At 42.3% G+C, this 26,147-nt stretch overlaps 1 protein-coding gene across 1 annotated transcript in view; it reads left to right on the top strand.

Annotated features, from left to right (window-relative positions):
• Nucleotides 1-26,147, top strand: part of HFM1 (helicase for meiosis 1) — a 105,198-nt gene that overhangs the window by 41,631 nt on the left and 37,420 nt on the right. The window contains exons 22-33 of the mRNA XM_056844746.1: nt 833-880; nt 1,147-1,244; nt 1,349-1,480; nt 1,797-1,882; nt 2,844-2,927; nt 11,859-12,016; nt 12,105-12,208; nt 14,479-14,616; nt 16,247-16,339; nt 16,894-17,012; nt 19,281-19,360; nt 19,503-19,606. Of these exons, the coding sequence (XP_056700724.1) occupies nt 833-880; nt 1,147-1,244; nt 1,349-1,480; nt 1,797-1,882; nt 2,844-2,927; nt 11,859-12,016; nt 12,105-12,208; nt 14,479-14,616; nt 16,247-16,339; nt 16,894-17,012; nt 19,281-19,360; nt 19,503-19,606 (1,244 nt within the window). The remainder of the gene's footprint in view (nt 1-832; nt 881-1,146; nt 1,245-1,348; nt 1,481-1,796; nt 1,883-2,843; nt 2,928-11,858; nt 12,017-12,104; nt 12,209-14,478; nt 14,617-16,246; nt 16,340-16,893; nt 17,013-19,280; nt 19,361-19,502; nt 19,607-26,147) is intronic.

A 26,147-nucleotide genomic window follows, 5' to 3' on the forward strand; every position in this document is an offset into this window, starting at 1 on the left:
TTGGCACTTATCCTTGATGAATTGCACCCTGTTCACATCTGCCCACTTTCCCACTGTATTAGATCTTGTTGAATTCTATATCTTCTGGTTCGTTCGCTGCTTCTTCCAATTTGGTGTCATATGCAAATTTAATGAGAAGTCCCTCCACACCCTCATCCAGATCATTTATAAAAATATTGAAAAGTACTGGGCCAAGAACCCTGTGGCACCCCGCTGGACACCTCTCTCCATTCAGATGAAATGCCATTGACAACTAATGCTGAGAAGCTGTAATGAGAGGATGAATGGTAGGAATCTAGGGCTCTTTGGATAGATTAGGGCATTTATCAGAACTAACAGTTGCTACAGACAGCTGGAGGCATCTAACCATGTTGATTTAAAAAAATCATTCTACTAGTTGTAATGGGCTTTTATTCTAAGGACATACACTTAAGACTGACCTGCACAGATTGTGACTCACAACAATAAAGGCAGCCCACTAGACATATCTTGTGGTATGCAGGGTGCTTGGTGTTCAGTTCCAGGTAGAAAGCCAGGGCATGAGGGTTCAGTCCCTGATTTGCCATCGTACATGGCTGTCTTCAGCTTGGTGCATCGTAAGCTCTTCAAGCAATCGAGGAGCATTAGTTAAAGATAACTTCAAATATAATGCATTAAAATAGGATGTGTAATGAAAAGCATGGGTGATCTGCATGTGCTTTCTACGTAGCATGGCTTTCTATGTAGGAAATTGGTCACATTTCAATTCATAAACCTCTTCATTTTCCCTTGGGACTTATACTGGGTGCTGTATTCCATCCCAAATGAAATAAAATGTGCATTTTCCATGCAGATATCCAATGGATGGAAAAATAAAGACAACAGAAATGAAAGTGAACTGGCAAGTATTTTGTCCTATTATCTTTTTTTCTTTTCTTTTTTTTACATTTACTTTTACAAATAAAAGTACCAGCTTCTACCATTTAACTAAGCATGATAAAATTGTTGGTAACTTTATTCTTGTAGGATCCTTTCTTCACACACTTTATTCTATGGCTTTTGTCTTGACTTTTATTTTGTTTTCCTCAATAGCACTCCTGAATATCATTATTGTAGTTTGCATTCTAATACTTTTGATAGTTTGACGAATTCAGTATTTTTTTCCAGTCTTATTCAGGCACAGCTAGGATGCCTTCCCATACAAGATTTCACATTGACACAAGATATAGGCAAGATTTTCAGAAATGGCATAAGAGTTACAAAATGTATGGTAAAATTTAATTATTACTTTTGAACTATTTAATAATAAACTCTATTACAAGCCTTGGAGGTGGCACTTTACATGTTTATTTTTCTTTCTCTCATGTAGGGTTGTCTGAATTTCTGGCCTCCCATCAAAACAACTTCCTTATATTATTGAATTCTTTGATTTTAGCGAAGTGCTTCAGATGTAAACTGTGGGAAAACTCACTGTATGTATCTAAGCAACTCGAAAAAATTGGTAAGTATCACAGTCATATATAAAGTACTTTCTGTAATTGAGTTCAGTGTGAGGTTTTTTTCTCCAGACATTTGAGGTAGAATCCAAAGGGCAGTGGGAAAACTTCTGCATGCTTATTTCTTTTGGGAAATGAAATTTAAGAACAAAGAATTGTCGCGGTATTTTAAGAGAGCACTTGGGGAAATTCCTCTCTATACCTAGTTTAAGAGAAATGTGTGTTCACATTTCATATTTGCTTGCCATTTGTGAAGACAATTATAGTTTATTAAGAAATGCAATTGATAAGTATCAACTAACAGTGTGCAATTTTCAATAGGTGTGACATTGTCAAATGCAATGGTGAATGCAGGCCTGACGTCTTTTAAAAAAATAGAAGATACAAATGCAAGGGAACTTGAATTGGTGATTTTTTTTAATTTGCCTATTTTATAGCTGTACTGATCTATAACATTGATTCATGTACTCCTGTACTTTGAAAGTGTCTTCTGTATCAGGCATTCAAATAGATAGTCTCCTGGTTACCTGGGCATCTAGAAGATATATCAAGAAGTCAAATCATGACACGTTAATTTTTGCTTTTTAAAAGACATACATTCTTAAGATTCCATACAAAAATATAGCTAATATGACAGCATAGTATAGAGCCAGCATAGTGGGGTGTGTTTTTATAGTCATGTACAAAAGTATCTTCTCACCCACATAGCAGTGCAGTAAAGATTCTTGAAATGCGGAAGAGACGTATCCATACTAAGGCAGTCCAGATGTAAGGAAAAATAATTGCTTGTAGTTGAGATGAGAAAATCTACAGCATTTTTCACAATAAATATTTTTTACAATGTATATTTCATTTAGTGGTAGGGGCAAAGAATGCAACTGATATAATTAGCAGAAGGAAAGTAATAATTATACCAAACAGTTATTGGGGGGGAGGAGAGTAAGTAGGTAGATAGATGTGAGAAGCTGACTTGGAGCATGATCCCAGAACAGACTGAATGGAGATGGGCTTTGTTGTTATTCATTTATTTAATTAATATGCATTTTCACTTGTCATAGTGCATTACAAGACCATAACAAGGCTGGTGTATGGTGAATTCTTTGTATGCATATATAAAGTCCCTCTGAATTACAGTTATTTGTTAATGTGGAAATGGGGTGTCATGCTCTAGTCCATTTATGATATTCGGTTAGAGCTGTCAGCTGAAAGATACAAGATTGTCCCAAACTTGTCATTTGGATGGATTTGGGGGAAATGGTAACAATGATGATTTCATGAACATACTGATGCTATCTTTTGTGAATTAATCCTGTGTTTTAATGTTTGCAAATTAATGCTCTGTTAAATAATATGAATTCCTACCTGTAGATTTTGAATAGACATCCTCCTTTTGGAAATCAAATTAAAGAATCCATAGCTCATCTTCCAAAATATGAACTTAATGTAGAACAGGTAAATTATTTGGTCCAGTTCCATGCTTTTGTGATCTTCCACCATAGTTGTATGTGTAGAAAAACTTAACCACCTATTTTTATGGAGCAAGGGAAAACAGTCGCCAGCACCCTTTTGAAAATGCTTATATAAGACCTTGTGCAAGGGCTTATGTAACAGTTTATATAGCTCTAAAATGGGACACCTTTGGATTTAATTTAACTTCTCTTTGCAGTATTGCAGGTGTTAAATGCTTCCTCTGTGTGCAGAAGACACGTGTCATCTGCAGAGGACAGGGCACCTTTGGATTCCAGCCCTATCTTTTGCAAAGATTAGTTATTTAATTTTAAAAATTCAAAAAACTCTCATGATATGTTCAGTGCAACCATGTTGTTTCCTGGATGAGGCACTCAAACTAATGACCTATAGGCTTACGATGACTGAATAAGAGCCAAGTATGAGGGGACAGAAAAAGACATCTGAGGTTTCCTAATTATAAATTAACACAATAAGCCTGAAAAGTGGTGATTTGTCTAAAACTTTTTCCGTGCCATTGTTCTTTGCCCTTTGTTGTCTTTTAGTTGTCTTTGGATATTCTTTTCATGGTTATAGTAATCAATTCATACAAAGAATGGTATAGAAAGTATTTGGGAATATTAACATAAAAAGAGCCCTTCAGAATCAGACCAGTGATCCTGCAGGATCAGACCAGTGGCACATGGTCTTCCTTTGAGGCTGCATTTCAATACAGTTACCCAAAGCTTTGCTGCCTGTGTTTATGGCTAGTAGCCATTGATGGACCACATTATTCATCTTCATGGCCTCTTTGCAGTTCCACATGGGACTTCTAATTGGAAAGCTTCTAAAATTAGCCCAGCAACAATGATTTCTCCCCCCTCCCCTCCACCAACGGTCCTTCCCTCTATTTTGGACACATGACAGAGGGGCTGGGGAGCATCCGTCCCTCAGTTCTCTTTCTGCCACCTTGGTTTGAGGAAGCTTGGATTGCTTCACATGAACATGAAGCTGCCTGATATTGAATCAGACCCTTGGTCCATCAAAGTCAGTATTGTCTACTCAGAGCGGCAGCAGCTCTCCAGGGTCTCAGGCAGAGGTCTTTCATATCACCTACTTGCCTAGTCCCTTTAACGGGAGATGCCAGGGACTGAACCTGGGACCTTCTGCATGCCAATCAGATGCTCAACAAACTGAACCACAGCCGCTCCCGAGGCTTCGTCTGCTTTTTCGTACAACTTTCTACGTATAGCTATTTCTTTGTTGTTTTTCTTGGTCCCTCGTCAGAATGGCACTCTTCAAGAAATGTAAGAGTTGTGGGACTAAAATAGTGAAGATCGATGATCATGAAGATTGTCTTCTTTGTCTGGGGGAGGGTCACATCCCTTCTACTTGCCAGGCTTGTGTCCTCTTTACCCCCAAAGCCTGCCAGGAACGTGATCTGAGGCTGAAAGCTGTGTTATGGAAATGGACTATGAAGTTCCCGGTGGATTCAGGACCCCAAAAAATAAAATCTCCATCCACCATGTTGATGCCTCCACTGCAATCTCATAAGGTGAAAACAGCTCCTTCGGGCTCGAAGAGAGCGGGTTCTGAGCCTCTTGTGGAATTGTCTAATAAGAAGAAGAATTCCTTCTCATTGAAGTACCTAAAAAAATTGGGCTCTAAACATGCAAAGAGCGGTTTGTTGGCCCCATCGACTTCGAAGGCACCCTTCCTCTGAAGCAGTCTTTGACTTCGACCCCTTGGGGTCTCTTCCTAAGGAAGTGGAGCCTGCGACCCAGGGCACTGTTCCCCATACAGCACCAAGCAGGTTGGATACTTGCTTGAGCCCAAACTATCTGTTGGCTCCTAGCGTCAGTTACATACCAGCTGTGCAAACTAAATGACCTTCTGTGCCAATGGAGTCTCCTATCCACAGCCTCCCATCGACACCTACTCAAGGAGAGTATTCCAAATGTGGATTTGCCTCCATTCCATTCCCTGACGACATCGTGGTGGATCCATCTCCAATATCCCCCACTGAGGACACAAAGTTATATTCTGAAATGTTTAACTGCTTGGCCAAAGCTCTTGGGCTCAAGGTTACCCCGTCAGACACGATACCAGATGACCCCATCATGGGTGTCCTTTTTTCCACAGATTCCAGCCTGGTACAGTTTCCCTGGGTCAAAGGCATCTATCAAATTGCTCTCACCATTGCCCTACGGTCCAAGCCTGCCTCTAATGTAATATTCTCCCATGTGGGACTGCAAGGAGGCCACGAAGATGGCAACAGTGTTGCTTACCTGTAACTGTTGTTCATTGAGTGGTCCACTTTGCCGGCACACATCCCTCCCTCCTTCCTTGCTGTGGACTGACTCACTGCCTTCTAGATCTGTTTTTCCATGGTGGCAGAAGGAGAACTGAGGGAAGGCTGCTCCCCTGTTCCTCTGTCATGTGCCCAAAAGGGCAGGAAGGACCATTGGCAGAGAGGAGAGGGGATCAATCCTTGTCTCTGGGCTAATTTTAGAAGCTTTCCAATTAGAAGTCCATGGCTGGCGTATGCATGCGCAGTTCCTATGTGTTTCCTGCAAAGAGGACCACTCAATCTTACCCCCTTTTAAAGCCATCTACACTTGTTGCCATCAGTGTTCTCACTGACAGTGAATTCCACAATTTAATTATTAATTGAGTGAAGACGTATATCCTTTTAAAACAAATATTTAAAAATAATGAACTCACAGCAAAAATACAATAAAAGAGATAGAAAGCATTAGTTAATCTAATAGCATTCAATTTTTTTTCTAGAAGGACTGAAGAGATTGTGCCAGCTTTACCTGCTAGAGAAGGGAGTTTCATAAGCTTTTGGCAATAGCTGAAAAGGCCCTTTCAGTAGTCCTTGCTGGTCGGCAGGTTCCTGGTGGAGAGCTCCATTCATTGATCTCTGGGTTTGAGCAAGTTGATATGGGAAGCAACAGTCTTTTAGGTACTGTGGACCTGAACCATTCAGGACTTAAAATGTCAAAATTGAGCTCAGAAACAAACTGGAAGCCAGGCGTTCCTGGGTAGGAGCTCCAGTTTTCTCCCAAAGTGGACCTACTGACAGGAATAGCCAGTTCTCGCTCTGGGAGAGGAGGCCATCTTAAGAGTGGGTGGAGGAGGCCATCTTAAGAGTGGGTGTTTCCTCTTCCTCTAGTTCCGGGAGGCAGGACCTAAATTTTTAAGCGCCTATCTCTGGAGGAAACGCCCCCGCCCTTTTCAGTCTTGTTCCTGCCTCGTCCGGAAAGAGCAGTGTAGCCACAGTTCTCTACCTCGAGCTATACAAGAACCTATTTTCCTTATTCTTATTTCTATCTGATTCTATTCTATCCTATAAAAAAAAACTTTTTCTTCTTTATCTATACTCTGTCTTATTCTGTCTCTTGAGGCAGGGTAGGGTAAAACATTTTTTCCTTCCCGCCAAAACAAAATGGCGTCTGATCGTCTTGATAACTATATCTCTGAGGGAGATTTGGACCCGGGTCTACTCCAGGCAATGCCGGTCGCCCGGGATCCGCCTACTGACAATCACTCCGGTGATTTATTAGGCAAATCAAAGAAAGTGACAAACAAGCGTAAGAGAGGATCTCATTCAGGCAGTGCAAAACGGCTCCTCTCTGCAGCTCGCGCCCGCACGTCGGCGGCTGCAGCGGTTAAAACCGCAAAAGGGACAGAAAAATCCTCTGGGCACGGCCGGGGAAAAACAGCGGCTTTGGCCGTTATCCCCTCTACCGGTAAACTTTCTAAGGATCAGGCCGTAGGCGTCTCGCCAACAGAAAATCCCGGTCCGGCCGCCTTTGAAGCCGCGTCTGAAGCCGGTAATGTACTCCCCCCCCCATTCCCTCTCAGTCGGCCGCAAGCGAGATTGCTCTCCTCAGGGCAGAGCTCGCGTCTATAATTAAGGACGCTTTTGCAGAGGGGCTGCGGGCGGCACAGCTTTCTTACCCGACCTTTTCTATTTCTGGCATGCAAATTTCTAATCGGGACCCTTGCGGTTCTAAGGATAGCGATCAGGCGGGCTGCGGGGAGCAGATCGGGCAAAATGCTTTGCAAGGGGGCGGCAGTTGGCCCACCAAGGCAGCTCTAAAAGCCAATGCTTCTACTCAGCCTCAGCAATCTGAGGAGGCTGCTTCCCCCTTCTCCTCCGATAACGAGGTCTCTGATAGAGAGGAAGGCGAATTCTCTGAAGGAGAAGACCCTTCTCCCCAACCTGCCAAACAAAATAGGCTATTTGAGGCTGAAGATTTTCAGCCTTTCTTAACTAAAGTCCTGGCGGCCTTGGACCTTAATGAAGATTCAAACCCTTCTCAAGACAATAAAAAAGGTGCAAAAGAATTTTTTCATATGCATAATGTCTCTGATAGATTGGTTCCTGTACCAGATTATTTTTTATCCTTGTTACAGGGGGAATGGGAAAGACCCATGGGGGGAAAACAGTTCCCACCAGTTACTAAAAAACTGTATAATGTGGCCACTAATGCTTCTGAGTTACTCAAACTCCCTCTAGTGGAAAACCCCATTACTGCATTACATTCTTCTGATGCAGTCACAGAAGAGGACTTAGTTTCTATAAAAGATCCAGTTGATAGGAAAACTGAACTGGCCCATAAAAAAGCCCATGAAGCTTCAGCCTTGGCTATTGGCGCCTCCATTACTTCTGCTTTAGTTTCCAGGGCAGCTATAGTCTGGACTAGGAAGTTGTCCAAGCTCATTCCTGAAGAAGATAGAAGTGCTATGGAGGGAGTGTCTAGAATCCTGAAGGCAGTATCGTTTCTGGCCGACTCTACACTAGACACTATGTGCTTCTCAGCATGGGCACTAGCTACCGCAACTGCAGCTAGGCGGGCCTTATGGTTGCGTCCATGGCAAACCGAGCACAGGTCTAAATCTGTACTGATGGGATACCCCTACCAGGGCAAGTAATTGTTCGGAGAAAAATTAGACGAGATTTTAGTTGAGTCAAAGGATAAGAAGTATCTTCCCAGAAGTCTACGTAAGGAATCAAAGGGATTTTCTAATTCTACTTCCTTTTGTCCCTTCCATCCATACTCAAGATACAGACCTGATCAGAGGAGAGGCCAGTGGAGCTATAGTAGGGGTTCCTTTCGCAGAGGAGGGCGCTTCTCTAGGAACTCCAGAACTAACAATTTTCAAAGTGACAGAGGGGAGAAGCCCTTTCGTCAAATAAGACAGTGACGCCAAATGCGATGTAGTGGGGGGCAGGCTCAGCCTGTTCCACAACCAATGGTCTCTCTCCCATTCGGACCATTGGGTTCTACAGATTGTCTCCCACGGTTACAGAATACAATTTCCCAAAATTCCAAGAGAACGACTGGTAGTGTCCCCTGTGTCCCGTCAAGCGGACAAAAGACTCAGAACTTTAGCAGCCATACAACATCTGCTGGAGATAAAGGCAATAGATTATGTGGCCCCATCGGAACAATCGTTGGGCATATATTCCGTATTCTTTACAGTACCAAAAAGAGACGGAGGATGGCGGGCCATCCTCGACCTAAAATACCTGAACAAATATGTAACATACAGAAGATTCAGGATGGAGACGCTGCACTCCATATCAGAAGCCCTAAGACCAGGGAACTTCCTTACTTCCGTAGATTTAACAGAAGCCTATCTACACATCGCCATTCATCCAGACCACAGGCGATTTCTGAGGTTTCTCCACAATGGACACCACTTCCAGTTCAAGGCCCTCACCTTCGGATTGGGGTCAGCCCTACGGGTCTTCACCAAGGTCCTGGTGACCTTGGTAGCTCTAGCACGTCAAGAGGGCGTAAGAATCCACCCTTACCTAGATGACATTCTAATCTGTTCATCGTCAAAGGTTCAAAGAGTCCGACACACAAGCATTGTACTCAAACTTCTGAAAGACCACGGCTTTTTAGTAAACCAGAAGAAAAGTCATCTTCAACCCACTCAACATCTACGTCATCTAGGGGTATATATCGACACCGTCGCCAACACCTTTGTCTTACCACCAGACAAGATTTGCAAAATCTGCAGCCTAGCAAAGTCAACAATGCAAGCTACCACAGTCTGCCTCATGACCCTGGCAAAGTTGCAGGGTCTAATGATATCCTGTATTCCGGCGGTACAGTGGGCCCGTCTACACTCCAGACCTCTACAGTGGTTCCTAATGATCTATCAAAAAGACATATTGGTCAAGAAAAACAAATCCCTGCTTCTTTCTACAGCGACAAGACACAGCCTCAAGTGGTGGACCATTCCAGAAAATCTCCAAAAAGGGGTCCCATACATACGGCAAGCACCGGTCCAGGTGTTCACGGATGCATCTCTCACAGGTTGGGGAGCCACCCTGAACAGTGATCCAGCACAGGGCACCTGGTCCACTCAAGAACAACGAATGAACATCAATGTCCTAGAACTCCGTGCAATTTATTATGCCCTCCTGCACTTCAAACGTCATCTATCAGGAACAGATCTAATGGTGAGAACGGACAATGTGGCAGCCAAAGCTCACCTCAACAAGCAGGGGGGCTCACGATCCTCTGCTCTACACAAAGAGGCTCTAAGAATCCTGTCCTGGCCGGAGTCCAACCTATGTTCCATAACAGCGGAACACATTCAGGGAGTGCTCAACGTAGACACAGACTGGCTCAGCAGGCAAAATCTCAGCGAAGTGGAGTGGTCTCTGAACCGGGAAGTCTTTCAGCTCCTCACGAGTCGGTGTGGCATGCCCCTGGTAGATCTCTTCGCGTCAAACAAAAAACATCAGCTTCCATGGTATTACACCAGATATATCCAGACGGGAGTGGAGCAGACAGACGCACTCACAGCACCATGGCCAGAGGGACTGCTATATGCCTTTCTACCGTTTCCACTCCTTCCCAGGGTTCTCAGACGAATCAATCTGCTTCAGGCCACAGTCATTCTTGTGGCTCCTTATTGGCCGCGTCGCCCATGGTTCCCTACTCTGCTAGAGATGTCCATCGCAAAACCATGGACGCTTCCACTTTGACCAGATCTCCTCCTTCATGGGCCAATCCATCACCCGGACCCAGGCTGGTACAGACTGACCGCCTGGGTATTGAGAGGAGTCGCCTCCTAAAACTAGGTTACGACACAGCGATTGCAGAAACTATCCTTTCATCCCGAAAGCCCTCTACAAAAAGAATCTATAACACAACATGGAAAGCTTTTGTTAGATGGTGCCAGAGAAAACACGTGGACCCCATCAAACCACATATCTCCAAAATACTGGCCTTTTTGCAGGTTGGACAAAAACAGAACCTATCTCCAGCCACACTACGCCGACAGCTAGCGGCAATCGCTACTATTGTCCCAAAGCTTTCAGGTTATAGTTTGACTAGACATCCACATATTAAGGCCTTTCTAAAGGGACTTACCTTGATTTCTCCTCCAGTTAGGCACAGATTCCCTACCTGGAGTTTACACACTGTATTAACAGCCCTTACTCGACCACCCTCCGAACCTCTGAAGCATGCCACATTAAGCTACCTAAGGATGAAGACGCTTTTCCTAATGGCTGTAACTTCAGCCAGGCGGGTGTCAGAGATAGGGGCCCTATCCATCAGACCAGGCCTTTGCACATTTCACAAGGACAAGGTGGTCCTTACTCCTGACCCCTCCTTTATACCTAAGGTTAACTCCAATTTTCATAGGAACCAAGACATCGTCCTCCCCTCATTCTGTCCAAATCCTAAAGCCCCACAAGAGAAAATCTGGCACACCTTAGATCTCCGACGAGCCCTTAAAACATATATTTCTCGCACAGAACACATTAGAGTATCTGATGCACTTTTTATCAATATAACAGCACCTAACAAGGGTAAACCCATGTCTCGCACCTCAATTAGTTGCACTATCACTCAGTGTATCACTCAGGCATATAAAGCGACAAAAATTCCAATACCTTCTGGCCTGACAGCACACTCAGTAAGAAGCGCTGCCACGTCAGCGGCCTTCGACCGCAGAGCTCCTATAGAGGAGATTTGTAAGGCCGCCACGTGGTCCTCAATCTCCACTTTCGTGAGGGATTACAAACTTAACCTGTATGCCTCAGCTGATGCCGCCTTTGGCAGGCGGGTCCTTCAAAGCGTTCTCCAAGACGTTTGATCCCACCCGGGCAGGGACAGCTCTTTTAAGTCCCACTCTTAAGATGGCCTCCTCTCCCAGAGCGAGAAAGAGCCTTGGTTATTCATCGTGAAGGCTTTTTCTGCTCTGGGATATGGAGGCCATCTTGCCTGCCCAGACGTCTAAGTAAATCTAGGAGCATGCTGTACAATTAGACTCTCACAAATTGGATTCTCTGAAATAATATAATACAATTCTCAGGTTGGGTTTACTAAAAGTAGTTTTATTAATAGCATTATAGTGGAACTTATAGTTATCTTAAGCATTCTACTTTACCTTTCTACTGTTTTTTCTTACTGATGTTCCATGTTTAACTGTTGTGCTCCTTGCTCGGAAAGTTTTTTGACTGAAAAGGGCGGGGGCGTTTCCTCCAGAGATAGGCGCTTAAAAATTTAGGTCCTGCCTCCCGGAACTAGAGGAAGAGGAAACACCCACTCTTAAGATGGCCTCCGTATCCCAGAGCAGAAGAAGCCTTCACGGTGAGTAACCAAGGCTCTTTTGTTGTGTTGAGTATCTAAACACTGCAAATAATGCAGAGAAGTGAACACTTTATTGAGACCATGTTATCCTAGGAATGGAAATCTAATCAGTGACTCCACCCTGGAGCTCTGCTAATTGTATAGTGTATGTTATGAGACATTGTCTAATGATATACACTATATTGTTATTGTTACTGTTTTACACCAAAGCTACCCAGTGAGTTCATCAACAAGACTGCTGGTAGTTATACACTGTTATATGTTCTGCTATCTCTTTTTGTAACATCCATTTTTATTTTTCCAGTTGCCAAAATACAGTGAAACAATAGCTGAAATCTTAGTGTCAGTCATATTAACCAACTTTGAGCAGCTGCAGATCAAAAGAACTGCTCCCGATTATCATTATGTAACTTTAGTAATAGGAAATGATGATAATCAAGTTGTTTTTAAGCAAAAGATTACGTGAGTATTTTTAATACTGTTGAAGTTTTTAAAAATTCTATTTGTGTCTATTTAATATTACCATATAGATATTTTATATATTTTGCAGGGATTCTGCTATGCAAAAAATTGGAAATTGGACTAAAAAGGTTGAAATAAGAAGAGCTGTTAAATCTGAGGAGCTTACCATTAATCTAATCAGTTCTGAATATGGTAAGTTAATTTATGTGATTATGTCCTAAACCCAACCCGCTAATTGCCTAAACCGAGAAGTTGTTGCTTTAGGCTGAAATCCCGTGTACTCAGAGACTCCAGTCATTGAATTTGGTGGGAATTACTTCTAAGTAAACATGATTAGAAGTGCTTACGTTGATAAAAATAAAATAAAAGTATATTCATTTTGAAATAAGTGTTATACTGTTTTCCATTCCTATTATATTATGTGTATGTTAGTGAATTACTGAATCTGTGTATATTAGTGAATTACTGAATCTGTTATTTATGCATTTCCAGTTTTATCACTGTAGAACCTGTTTCCTGTAGATAAGAGGAAAGTGGAAACTATTATTTAAAGAGAAGTGCTTTGCAAATTTTTGCAGTTAGGATAGATATTTTATATAACTTCTTAAATTGGGCCACCAAACCCACTCATTCACTCCATATATTGACTCACTCTGTGTAATCCGCCTTGAGTCCAAGTGAGAAAGGCAGACTATAAATAATGTAAATAAATAAAAATACTGCAACTGCTGTATTTTGGATGATGGCTATTCTAATTAAGTGTCTGAAAAGGTTATTGAGGCATTACGAAGGTGTTGACACTACTTTTTAGTGCTATTACACATTTAATTATAATTCAAAATAAATTCACCTAGTACTTTAAGACAATCCATTCATACCATGAATAACTCTTCAGCTTCCTTGCTGTTGCTCACCATTCTTCTCAGAAAATCTGATCTGAGCACTTTTCCCCTTTGGGAAAAGACCCCCCCACCCCACATACACTAGTGCTGTTTTGCAGGAAAGCTAAATCCAGCCACTATCCCTCACTCCCAAAGAGCTCATTATCCAGGATTCTAGCTTTTTAAAAACTTCTGTACCATCTTTCTATAAAAATGTATTTAGGGCCCTTTACAAAGGGAAACAAAACGATGAAATAAAACAGTAAAACATAACCAAAAGAGGTCTAAAATCCAAGAAATTGACAGGAATAAAAAGTGCATCAATACAGCAGCAAGTAAAAGCAACAAGTAAAAGCAGTTTAAAAAGGAACATGTGAATGTTCATTTTTTTCAGTGAATGAAGGTAATGCAGAAATTGAGAGAATCCAGGAGATTCTGGAACTCCCTTTTTTGTAAGCCAAAATGTACTGCAAAGGGCATGAACATGGATTGTTTCTTGTATTTATGTGCTCCCCTTGCTTCTCCATCCCCCACTCTTTCCCTTCTCACATGAAACACCTATATCAGAATTCCTGATTTGAAGCAAACTTGGCATGAAGCATCAGGTAAACCAAATATTTTGCCCAAGCTGCTAGAATGGAAAAAAAATCCCCAAAACTAAGAGTTGGAGTTCAGTGAAAGCCCAGTTGCTTTGAAACAGACTGAACCAAACTGAAAAGCTTGTGGGGTTTCTCCCTCTGGAAACAGCCCAAAGGAGTAATCACTGAAGGGTTTCAGTTTTATATCAAAAATAACAACACACATGTATAACCAGTTAAACACAGTGGTCTTTTGGGAAGGGCTGTGGCTCAGTGGTAGAGCATCTGCTTGGCATGCAGAAGGTCCCAGGTTCAGTCCCTGGCATCTCCAGTTAAAGGGACTAGGCAAATTTGTGATGTGAAAGACCTCTGCCTGAGACCCTGGAGAGCCCTGCCGGTCTGAGCAGGCAATACTGACTTTGATGGACCAAGGGTCTGATTCAGTATAAGGCAGCTTCATGTGTTCAATTAATCTCATTTTGCAAAGAGGCCGTGGCTTAATGGTAGAACATCTGCTTGGCATGTAGAAGGTCCCAGGTTTAATCTCCGGCATCTCCAGTTAAAGGGACTAGGCAAGTATGTGAAAGACCTCTACCTGAGACCCTGGAGAGCTGATTCAGTATAAGGCAGCTTCATGTGTTCATGTGTCTTCGCATAACATCAGAGATGCCAAGTGGCAGTAAATGTTAGTACTAAATTAGCCCATCCAAAGCAAAGTTGATCCAACATTCCCATATGACAGCTGTGCAATTTTGACATATGGAGGAAAGAAAAGTGAAAAGGGTGAATGAGAAGTTTCTTTTGAAGGATTAAACTTGTGCTTTGACTTTCATCATAAAGTCTAGTACTTCATGCTTAAGAGTAAAATACATTTCCATTTCTAATTACATTCACTAGTACTATGTTGAACTATTTATGCTTGGGGGTAAAATGGGATACATTAGGTAAATGATTAAGAATTATTTTTAAAAGTGAATAATTCCTTGCATTTTTTCTGCAAAAGTTGGGCTAGATATTCAGCAAAAATTTAAAGCTGTTTACATAGGACCAAAGAGGTATGGAAATAAAATGATCAGCATACATGAAAACATAGAAGATGAATGTTCATCTGATAGCTTACCAGAAACCAGGATTACTAAAGGTAAGCAAGAGTTTCCTACTAAGGCTGCTTCCGCATGGATGATTTTCTCTGCTCAGATTCCCAAACCACAGTGAATGTTCTGGGAGCTTTCACACAATTTCTTCATGCAGTTGTCCCTCTTCCAGGTTTTCTCTTGCCTCACTACAATCATCTCTTTTTAGAAGCAGCCTAAAATTGGGCTGTGTTTTGTTCCTGACAAGTAAACATGAGATCTGTGTGTTAGCTCAAATAACAGGGCAAGGGTTTATATTTTATATTGTTTCCACTTTTCTGGTATGTGTAAGGACAGCTTCACACTTTTTTAAAGTGTACACTAAAACATATAAAGTGTGACAAATAAGTGTTTGATGCAAACTCACTCATCTAAGAGCCAGAATTGGCTACAATTTGCTGTAGAGTGGCACATCCAATATGCAGCTGCATAGTGTGTGAACTGATTAGTAAATTGTTGAATACAATCAAATGAAAATGAAGATAATCTCTTTTGGCATGCACCCCTTTATCTTAGTGGACTAGACCTAGCTCAAAGTTCTTTCATTGCAGTATCAAGAATTATAGGAAGGAACATCATTTTCAGCTCTAGCTTACATTCTGGGGCAGGGTTGCCTGGAGATCTCCCTGAATTACAGCTGATCTCCACACACTACTGAGATCAGTTGTCCTGGAGAAAATGGTTGCTTTGGAGGGTTGACTGTATGGCATTATGTGCTGCTGAGGCTCCACCCCTCCTCAAACTCCAGCATCCCCAGGCTCCAACCACAGATCTCCAGGAATTTCCCCTCCCCAGTTGGCAACCCTGCTCTCTGGAGAGTTGACAAAAGGCTTGTTGTTCTTTTATTGGTTTTAATTGTTTTTAGCCTTTTTTGGAGAGTCAGGATAAATAATTGAAATGAATATATAAATAAAAAATAAGAAGTTGACATCTTGGTCCTGAATCGAATTAAATCCTATTGATTTAAATAATGCTTTCTTTCAAGTAGATATGCCTTAAGAACACTGTGTTCCTGTAACCACTTTTCCTCAGCAAACATTATTCACAGTATTGGGACTTTACTGGTATTAGGCTTTAAAAAATAAAACATTCATACACAAAGACTATCAGTCTGTGACATTAACTTTCCTTTAAGGTGATTATAGAAACAAAGATTAAAAAATAATTTGCAATAGGTTTATCACTTCTCAGATTGCCTCCTTTGTTAGGTAATTGACTGACAAGATAAGGCAGTTGCTACATATGTTCATGTTTTTGAACAATATCTGCAATTATCATGGAGGTGGAGCTGTGCCTGTAGAGGTGGGACCATAGCTTAGTGATAGAGCATCTGCTTTGCATGCAGGTTCCGGGTTCAGTCCTTGGCATCTCCAGTTAAAAGGATCAAGTAGTGAGTGATATAGAAGACTTTTGCATGAGATTCTGGGCAGGCATTGCCAGACTGAGTAGACAGTACTGACCCTTGATAGACCAATGATTAAAGCATATATTAATGTGTTTACATGAGTAATGTAACTTAAGAACTCACAACTTGTGAGGAAAAGAGCAAATATCAAAAAGCACAGTTTCTTTCTTCCATATGAGAACCTAAAGAATGTCAATTAAAAAAATTCTTTAAAATATATCTTATTAATTTAGGAACTACTAACCAAGAGAATCTCAACATAAAACATGGGAACAGAAAATGCAACCATCACTGTAAAAATAAAGAAATATGTGGACATGACTGCTGTGAGTTTCACACCATTTTGTTACTTTTATTTTTAAAGGACTGGCCCGCTTACTTATGGAAATGCAATAAAACAACAACAACCAAGGAAATGATCCAGTCAGCTCCTTACACATAGAAATATGCATGTGTAGTTTTGCAAACTATGTGTGAGGAAGGGGGTGCAGGTCTTGGAGGGAATTCTGAATGTGGAGCAGGACACACAGGAGAAGGAAAGAAACATGTGGCGGGGGACAGGGATTGTCTCTTAACTTCATGTAGAGAGTATCACTGGAAAAATAATTAGGTCTATAATTTCCATTATATATACAATTACTGGTGATAGTATTTGTTGTTTACAGCCAAAGGCCATTACAATCAATTACAGAGAACATAAAACATAAATAATCAATTATATTGCTTTTAAACATGAAAAGCATGTTTACGAAGTATATAAAGGTACCAATTTGTATTAATACGGTGATGCATAATACAGATACATTTTTGATCGCGTCTATGTTGTATTAGGTAATACATTTTAAATAAAAATATAAAATAAACATATATCTTTTTAAAGGTCAAATTGGAGTCTCAAAGAAATCTAACTTGAGGAAAGAGGCAAAATTTTCTTCCTATCTTGCCGATTTGAGGAATCGGGATGCTGTGTCTGCTGTTCCCCCAGTCAAGCGATTAAAGGTATACAACTACAGTATTTTTTTTTGTTCCTGCACTTTTGCTCCCAAACTTCTGTATATTTGCAGATGCATTTTATTAGTGAAATATAGGCGCACAAGTCAAATGTTTATTGTAAAATAGTCAAACAGTACAAAATGATTTAGAATGGTTCTAGAAAAGATAGCAGAATAATAGAAATTATTCCATACATAATTATTTGAAAGTAATTTTCATTCTGATTATTAGGACTTAATTTCAAGCAGATTTCTTTAGGATTGAGGTAAAAGCCTGGAATCAATAGATCAAAAATGGGAAAAATACAGAGTCTCAGAATGCCAGTGTATAAAAATATATATAAAAAGAGGTAAATTCAAATGCCAAAAGGTGGAATACATGTATGTCAATGAAATTCACAACATGTATATATTGGGTATTGATAAAATACAAACCATTAATATAATGCATATATAGCAATGGAGATATTGGGTAACAGGTCAAACAAAAACATTTTAATAAACTAAAAACAATGCGCTACAAACAAATAATTAAAATGTAAGTAAGTATGTAGCTTTGTGAGCTGGGATGTTTCTTTACATATATTACAGTGGTTGATGTAACATCTCGCTGTATTCTGAAGACAACAAAATGGCTTCTTGCTGGTTTCCAGTAAATTGTTATCTATATTGTGCACTCGTATCTGCATTGTTATATATGTCCTTCCACTATCCTTCCAGTCCAGTGAGTGTGTATTTATTTATTTATCAAAATGTTTATATCCCTTTCCTTTTGGCTCAAATTTGAAGTGTTCCTCTACTCTAGTCTCCTCTAACTTAAATGGTCTTCCATTGGAGGAAGAGCCACTTAAATTGGAGGAAATCTCCTTAAGCTGGAGGAAGGCTGATTGGAGGATGATTGGATCCGCCTCACTATGTAGATATTTTGTGAATTTCATTGACATATATGAGCTTTGCCTATTACAGCCCATTCCTGAGCTGGCGGCGTGTGGGGATGGTGGGGAGGAGGTGCCTCGGCAGCACCTCCTAAGCAGTTCCCTGCATGCAACATTTTAAAAGCCTTTTTGCAGTTTTTAAAAATTTAAATGAGTCTTTTCGGCCCATAGAGAATAGCAAGGCTGTGCCTACCGGCAGTTCCTCCCCCCGGAACGCCCCGGGAATCCCTGCCGGGATGCCCCCTGGAATGCCGGCGTGGGGCTTTACGCTGGTGGGACGCTGGCAGAGGCCCCACTGGCGTCCCGGGGCTGTGCTGCCATGGCAGCTCCCAGAGACCGGCATCCAGGCCTCCCCGCCGGCATTGGGACCACAACGGCGTAAGTAGCCTGGATGCTGGCGTGGAGGGCCCCAATGCTGGCCTTCCTGGTTTCCTGAGGACTTTCGTCCTTAGAAATCAGGAATGCGCTGTTAGTGTTTGAATTGTAATCTTTTTAATGCATTCCTGTATACATAAGATTTCTAGTATTTTGTAGGGGTTCCCCTCAACCATTTCCTGTTTAATAGAGTCCTGTCTCTCTTTTTTGGAATCATTAAATGTAAGTGCCATGAATGAATACGTTGGGAATACGGAATTTGTCTCAAATAAATTGTCTGAAGTTGTATGGGGTGTGCAAGGTTTGACTGAATAGAAAACCAAGGTGGGGATGAATGAATAGATATGTATGTATATGTATGAATGTGTGTGTGAAATATATAGTAGAATTAACATTTTGACAGAATTAAGACTTCTTGTCTGCATGTTAGCAAGTTTGGGATTAAAGTATTTTTCAGAAACCTATGTTCATCCTTAATGTTTCATAATGAAATAGCTTGTACTTCTGTGGGATCACTTCCCTCTTAGTAGAATATATATGGGTTTGGAAATGCTGTTCCCTTGCTGCAGGATTTTTCTCCCTATGAAGAATTACTTGGAGAATTGGTATAGGGATTAAAATACTATTAACACAATTAGAGATTATTTATTTATTATTTCCATTTGTTACCCCACTCTACTCGGCCAAAGCCAGGCTCAGCGCGGCTGGAACCTGCTGAGATTCTTGCATAGCTTTGAGCAGCCGCTGACTAAATTGGGTAATTTTAATTTTAAAATTTAATTTTTAAAAAAGCTGCACCCTTTTCTAACTATATAAAACACCTCTCATAAAGTGGGGGAAAATAATATTTTTCATATGTCGAGGTGTCAGAATTATTCACTTTTTAGTTTGATTTGTACATATCTACCAAATCTATTTCATCATATGTGCACATAGTAATAATCTATAATTTTTCTATATTTTAGATGAATCCATCAAATAAATCTCAGAATTTACAGCTTCAACAATTTAGTTATACTAAATCTTTACTTCCAAGATTGTCAAGGTATGGTACTACCAAAACAATGGCAATTACTTCTCTTCCATTATTCTTGTTATCTCTGCTATCACCATATATAATTTTGTTTTTTTATATAAAATTAGTTTTAATTTGGAACTTTTTGGTGGTTGTGTTCATTTTAATGAAGGTCAGAATATGCACCGCGTTCAGAGTTTACTTTATTAGATGAGGGGAATGAACCTGATGTTCCTGGAAGAGTTCAGGTGCAACCTGAAGGTTTCAAAGATACTGGTAAGTTGCTAATGATGTTTTAGGTTTATTCCTCCAGACTTAGTCAAACTGAAATTAACCAATTTTAAGTCCTATTAATCTTAGTTGGAGAACTGAATCAGTGGGCGACACATGTCAAAATGATGGGAAGTACTGCTATATCATCCACAGCCTCCATTGTTCCCCTCCGATTGCAGTATCTGTTAACATCCCAACTCTCTTGAAGAGTCAGAAGGCCAGAATGAGAAGGAAACTTCAGTACTTGGTGATTGTGCCAAGTGTACACTTACTCTCTCCACTCAGCATAATTTAATCTAATCAAGCCTGCAACACATCCTACACAAGATACAAACAAGTGGCCTTAAAATCATGGCCTCAGATATCTTTTTTCCCCCTTCAGCATCTTGCCTGATGAATAGTTGGTGAAGATTGGTTCTTGTAGGTTATCCGGGCTGTGTAACCGTGGTCTTGGAATTTTCTTTCCTGACGTTTCGCCAGCAACTGTGGCACAGAAAATTCCAAGACCACGGTTACACAGCCCGGATAACCTACAAGAACCAATGAACTCTGACCGTGAAAGCCTTCGACAATAAGTTGGTGAAGAACTTGAAAGCTTGGACACTGTTTTGCTTCCTTTTGGCCAGACATGCTAAAAGATATTACATGGCTTATATTTTTTGATACAATAGTAAATTCACAATAACTAGACACCCATGTGTGATATATCATCATTGATATATCTATTTCTCATGTGTAGCCCCTATCTGCATATATCTAAATCCACAGTTTGGGACCACACTGACACTGAACAGATTTTCCTGCAAACTTGGGGGGACCCCCCAGGTTTCAAGAAAAATCTGACATCTTAAAACAATACATTTAAATTGCCCCCCAAATAAAAGTTCATTCTCTGCACAAGCACAGAGAACGTACTTAACTCCGGCATGGTCGCTGGTGTTGGCAGTGGCGGAGGCCAGGAGCCACGCTGGGCCCAGTGGCGATGGAACTAGAAGCCATGCTGGGCCCTGCAGCAGTGGAGCTCAGGAACCATGGCAGGCCTGGCAAGAAAGATTCCCCCCACCCCAGCAGAAGGATTCCTTCCCCCCCCCCCCCCGCGAGTCTTGTGGACCCACACTTGTATATTCTAATAGCCAAGTCAGCCAAATCTGAGGATATTTAAATCCAGTGATTGGAATTGTGAACAGGCAAGATAAATCTTTCTACAGTCCTAGAAAATGCCCAGGCTTGCAGAAAAATGTGAAATCAAAAAAAAAATACATTGCGTTTTTTTTTAAATTATTAAAGTTGCACCTGTAGCTTTAAGAAATGGATTCCTTCAGTGGGCATTGCTAGGGAACCACAGCATTCCAGCCTTGATTTCTCTGAGTAAAAGGCAAGAGGGGGGCAGGGTCATTTCCAGGGCTGTTTTGGCCTTTGAGGTGACTTGATCACTGGGTGACTTGATACCAATTGACTTGCATGACTCAACTAGGCCTGACTGCTTACTATTGTTCAACCCTATGAAAGCCAGTGTGGTGCAATGGTTAAAGCTTCAGAATAGAGTCTGGGAGACCTAGGTTCAAATTCTCATCTTGCTGTGGAAACTCACTGGGTGATTTTGTGCTAGTCACATACTTTCAGCCTAACCTACCTCACAGGGTTGTTGTGAGAATAAAAAGGAGGAGGGGAGAATCATGTGAACTCTTTTGGTCCCCACTGTGGAGAGGGGTGAGTTATAAATTAAGTGGGGCTGGCATCACACAACTGAGCCATAGTTTTCCTAGGTAGAGGCGGCGGAGGCGGCGGGGCGGGGGAGAAGGAAAACAGCAGAAATAAAAAGTAAGTTAAAGGAGTAAAAAGTAAAGGAGTGCCAGTAGCTTTAACAAATGGAAGCCCAAAATGGCCGTGGCTAGGCAGACCACAGCATTCTAGGCTTGGTTTCTGTCAGTAAAAGGCAGGGGGAGGGTCCTTTCCAGGGCTGTTTTGGCCTTTGAGGGTCTGGCAGCAGCCACTGGTTGACTTGATACCACCTGCCTGGCATGACTTACCTAGGCCTGGCTGCCTGCTACTGTTCAACCCTATGAAAGAAGAAGAGTTGGCTTTTATGTGTTGACTTTCTCTACCACTTAAGGAAGAATCAAACTGGCTTATAATCACCTTCCCCTCCCCACAACAGACACCCTGTGAGGTAGGTAGGGTTGAGAGAGCTCTAAGAGAACTGTGACTAGCCCAAGGTCACCCAGCTGGTTTCATGTGGAGGAGTGGGGAAACCAACCCTGTTCACCAGATTGGCATCCGTCGCTCATGTGGAGGAGTGGGGAATCAAACCCGGTTCTCCAGGTTAGAGTCCGCCGCTCCAAACCACTGCTCTTAACCACTACACCACACTGGCTCTACACCACCAAGCCAGTACAGTATAGCAGTTGGAGCTTCAGAGTAGGATCTGAGAGACCCAGGTTCAAATCACAAGTCCACCACGGAAACTTACTAGGTGATGTTGGGCAAGTTACCTACTTTCAGCTTCACCTACATCATGGGGTTGTTGTGAAGATAAAAAGGAGAAGGGGAGAATGATGTAAGCTTCTTTAAATCCCACTGTGGAGAAAGGCAGGGTAGGAATTGTTGTGTTTTCAGAGATAGGATGTTTGGGAGGACATCAAAGAATATCTAAGACCATGGCAATAGTTTATTTGCACAAAAAAGAGGGTGATAGAATATGCCTGAGGCTCAGAGAACACTCCAAGATAGCCCATTTGGCCTAGCTGCCAAGGGGGAAGGATCAATGACCATTGTAAAACTTGATCTGCAGTATGGAGATGGCCCAGGGTCACTCAGTGAGTTCTCTCTGAGCTGCAAGGACATCTGATCAGCGGGTTATTCTGTTCCTATGCTCAGGGAGAGGCAGGATTCACAGAACTTTACTTCCTGTCCCTGTGGTAGGACCACCCCCAAACTTCCAGTTCTGCTCCTGCTTTCAGAGGGAGAAGCAGCGTTAGAGAGAGCTCCACAGCTAGGCCTTCTCCTCTATTTCTACTTTTAACTACTTTTACCTACATCTACAATCTAGTGTCCTGTTTTTAGTTGGCCCTCTAAAGCAGCAAGGAAGGCCCCTGTCTCAGACTAATGAGTGCATTCTGCACAGCCTTCCCCTCGCTCCTCCACTGAGGAACATAGAGAAGAAGGAGAATTTTTCCTCGGATGAGGAAGAACCACAAAAGAAACACACCAGGCTATTTAGCAGCAAAGACTATCAGTGTGCTGACCATTACAGCTCTAGACTTAAATGATGATCCCGATGGGTCACCAAAATAATTTTTAAAAAGCCAGACGGGACTAAGCAATTATGCCATAGGCATGCCACCCCTTCTCAGGGGGTGCTTTCCCTGGTTACTTTAAGACCCCCTTTTAGGGCTGAGTGGGAAAAGTTTTTTAAAGTTTTTAACATGATGACTAAATCCTCAGAGTTGCTACAGCTCCCCCTGATGGATACTCAGATAGCCACACTACAGTCCTCAGATATCTTCTCCGAGGACAGCCTAGACCCGTGTTGGCGAACCTATGGCACGCGTGCCCGACCTGGCACGCGTAGCCCTCTCTGCCGGCACGCGGGTAAGTGGCTCGGGACGGGACCGAAAGTCCAGACGGGCGAGGCAGCGACGGATGGAAGAGGTGGAGAGAGAGCAAGCCCGCTTCCCGAGGGACGGGGCGAGGAACCGGCAAGCCGACAGAAGACGGAGTGCAGAGACGCGGCGGCGCGCTGCCGCACCCCAGCTGTAGCCCCGCCGCCCGGTCGCGCCTGCGCCAGTCAGAGGACTTGGCTGGGGGCGTGGGGAGGAGGGCAGGATGTTTCAGCCCTCCCTCTAGTCCCGCCCCCAAGACCTTATTAGGGCTGAAACATCCTGCCCTCCTCCCCACGCCCCCAGCCAAGTCCTCTGACTGGCGCAGGCACAACCGGGCGGCAGGGCTACAGCTGGGGTGCTGCAGCGCGCCGCCGCGTCTCTGCGCTCCGTCTTCTGTCGGCTTGCTGGTTCCTCGCCCCGTCCCTCGGGAAGCGGGCTTGCTCTCTCTCCACCTCTTCCATCCGTCGCTGCCTCGCCCGTCTGGACTTTCGGTCCCGTCCCGAGCCACTTACCTGCGTGCCGGCAGAGGAGGCTCCACCCCCACCAAAAGTCGACCACGGTTCCGCTTCCGCCGCCGACTACCGCGGCAGCGCGATCCTCGCGCCCCGATCAAAGCGGCAAAGGGGGGAGGGAAATCCCCCCTCTTCGAACGATCGCCGCGGCTCCCCTTGAAGTAGAGGGGAAGCCGAGTAAGCGGCCGGCTCGCGGCTTGCCCTTGATGCGCTCCCTGCCTTGGAAGCGGCGGGGGGCGTTCGGGCGAGCCAGCGGAGAAGCCGGCGCCATTGTTCTCAGGCTGATCGGGACGGCGGTTTAAAGGCACGGAAGAAATAAACAGGTTTTTTTTTTCTCTTTTTGATGTATAACTAGAGAGTCACGGGGGTGTCTGGTAGTACAACGGTTAAAGGGAAGCAAGCTGGTTTCTCTTTCTATACTCTCTAACAAATACAAAAAGAAACTTGGCTTTTTGCCAGACTGTTGCGCAGTTGAATTTTTGCTTTGCTGACTCGGACAGCTTCAAGAGACACCCAGCAGACTTGTGAACACTGAGCTGGCAATGAAACACTGATGGGTAACATCTTATAGGAGCCAACTGCTCTTCAGGATTGATTTTATCAGTGATATGCTCCATTACTGAGATTCTTTGAACTGATGTTGTGAGACTGTTATTTCTCCCCCCCCTCTCTTTTGGATTACAAATGTTGCTTTTTTGAGCATTTCAATGGGAGATAAAGAAGAAAAAAATAAAAAGGACTCAGAAAAGCATCCTAAAGTACTTTTTAAAGACCCCAAGACCCTTCAGACTCAACTATCTATACAACCAAAAAGAAGGCCATCTGTTACTAGTCCAGCTATCTCTCCAGACTCTTCTCCAATTACTGGATCAACCTCCTTGGCAAAAATGACTAAGAAAGCTGATGCCACGCTGAATTCCTTGCAAGAGCTGTTAACAAAAACACTTCAGGAAGTGACATCAGTAAAAACAGAATTAGTTGAAGTTAAAAAAGAAGTGACAGAAGTAAAATCTGAAGTTGTGTCAATGAAGCAGGATATGGATTATGTGAAGCAAGGCCTTAATCAGAACACTGCAGCTATTTCAACATTGCAGGACTCTATTTCAGCTTTAACTGTGAAGCAAGATAAGCTGGAGGCAAAACAACAGAAGCAATCAAAAGAAAATAAAGAAACCAGAAAAAAGGTTGACACCATGGAACTAACAATGGAGGCTCGCCAGGAACGTGAAGAACGGCAAGAAGATAATGTGGCGATGTTAGAAATGAGGATAAAGGAGAGCTGGATTCGTATACGCGGTTTTAAAGAACGGACTGAAGGCTCTGATCTGAAAGAATATCTGAAAGTGCTCTTGACTGACTTTTTGCAAGAAGAAGAAGCAATAGTGGAAGGGATGATAATTACAGCTTATAGAGTCAATTCTGCTTATGCAGCCAGAAACAAAGTCCCAAGGGATTGTTTGGTACAGCTTTTTTCTAGATCTCACCGGGACCTGATACTAAACAAACACTACAATAATCCTCTAACAATAGATGGTCAACCAGTGAGACTAATGAAGGAGATCCCAGGGAGACTACTGAGAAAAAGAAAGGATTTTGCAGAGTTGGTGGCAAGGCTGAGATACAACGGAATACAACATAGATGGGAATACCCTCAAGGTGTCTCATTTATATTCAAATCAAAGAGGTTCAAACTTACAGACATGGCTAAAGTTGATCAGTTCTTTCGGAGATATGAAGGAGAATTAAGTAAACCACCACAACAACCAATTAAAGAACTGGTTGAAAAGAATCTTACAGAGAATGAGAAGGCTGCAGAAGCATCAGGAGGAAAATCATTGACGGAAGAAGAGGATACAGACTGAATTGGGTCGGAGGATTTATGAGAAGGAGATGGGGTCATCATTGGGGGAGGAGAGGAGGAGGGGTATTATATTTGGGGGAAACTGAGTTACTAATTAAAAAATGAAAATATTATCATGGAATGTTAACGGTTTAAATTCTCCAAATAAGAGGAGAAAAATATTTTATCATCTACAGAAATCAAAAGCTAACATTTTTTGTCTACAGGAGACACATATTTTAACAAAGGAGGTTTTAAGGTTAGAACAAAACAAATTAGGTAAACTGTTTACCTCATGTAATGATAAGAAAAAGGTCAATGGAATAGCTATGTATATTCCTTCAATATTTGAACCAAGGATGTTGTATAAAGACAGGGAAGGAAGGATCTTGATGGTAGAGGTTCTATGTGGTTACCAAAAAATAGTATTAGTTGGTATATATGCACCTAATGACAACCAAAAATTATTTTATATGGATTTAATACCAATATTGGCTGAATATGCCACGGAAAATATGGTATGGATGGGTGATTTTAATGGAGTAACAGATCCTCGTTTAGATAGATCAGCAAAAAAAAAACGGGGGAAA

This window comes from Euleptes europaea, chromosome 2, assembly GCF_029931775.1.
Source record: "Euleptes europaea isolate rEulEur1 chromosome 2, rEulEur1.hap1, whole genome shotgun sequence".
In the NCBI taxonomy this organism is placed as follows: domain Eukaryota; kingdom Metazoa; phylum Chordata; class Lepidosauria; order Squamata; family Sphaerodactylidae; genus Euleptes; species Euleptes europaea.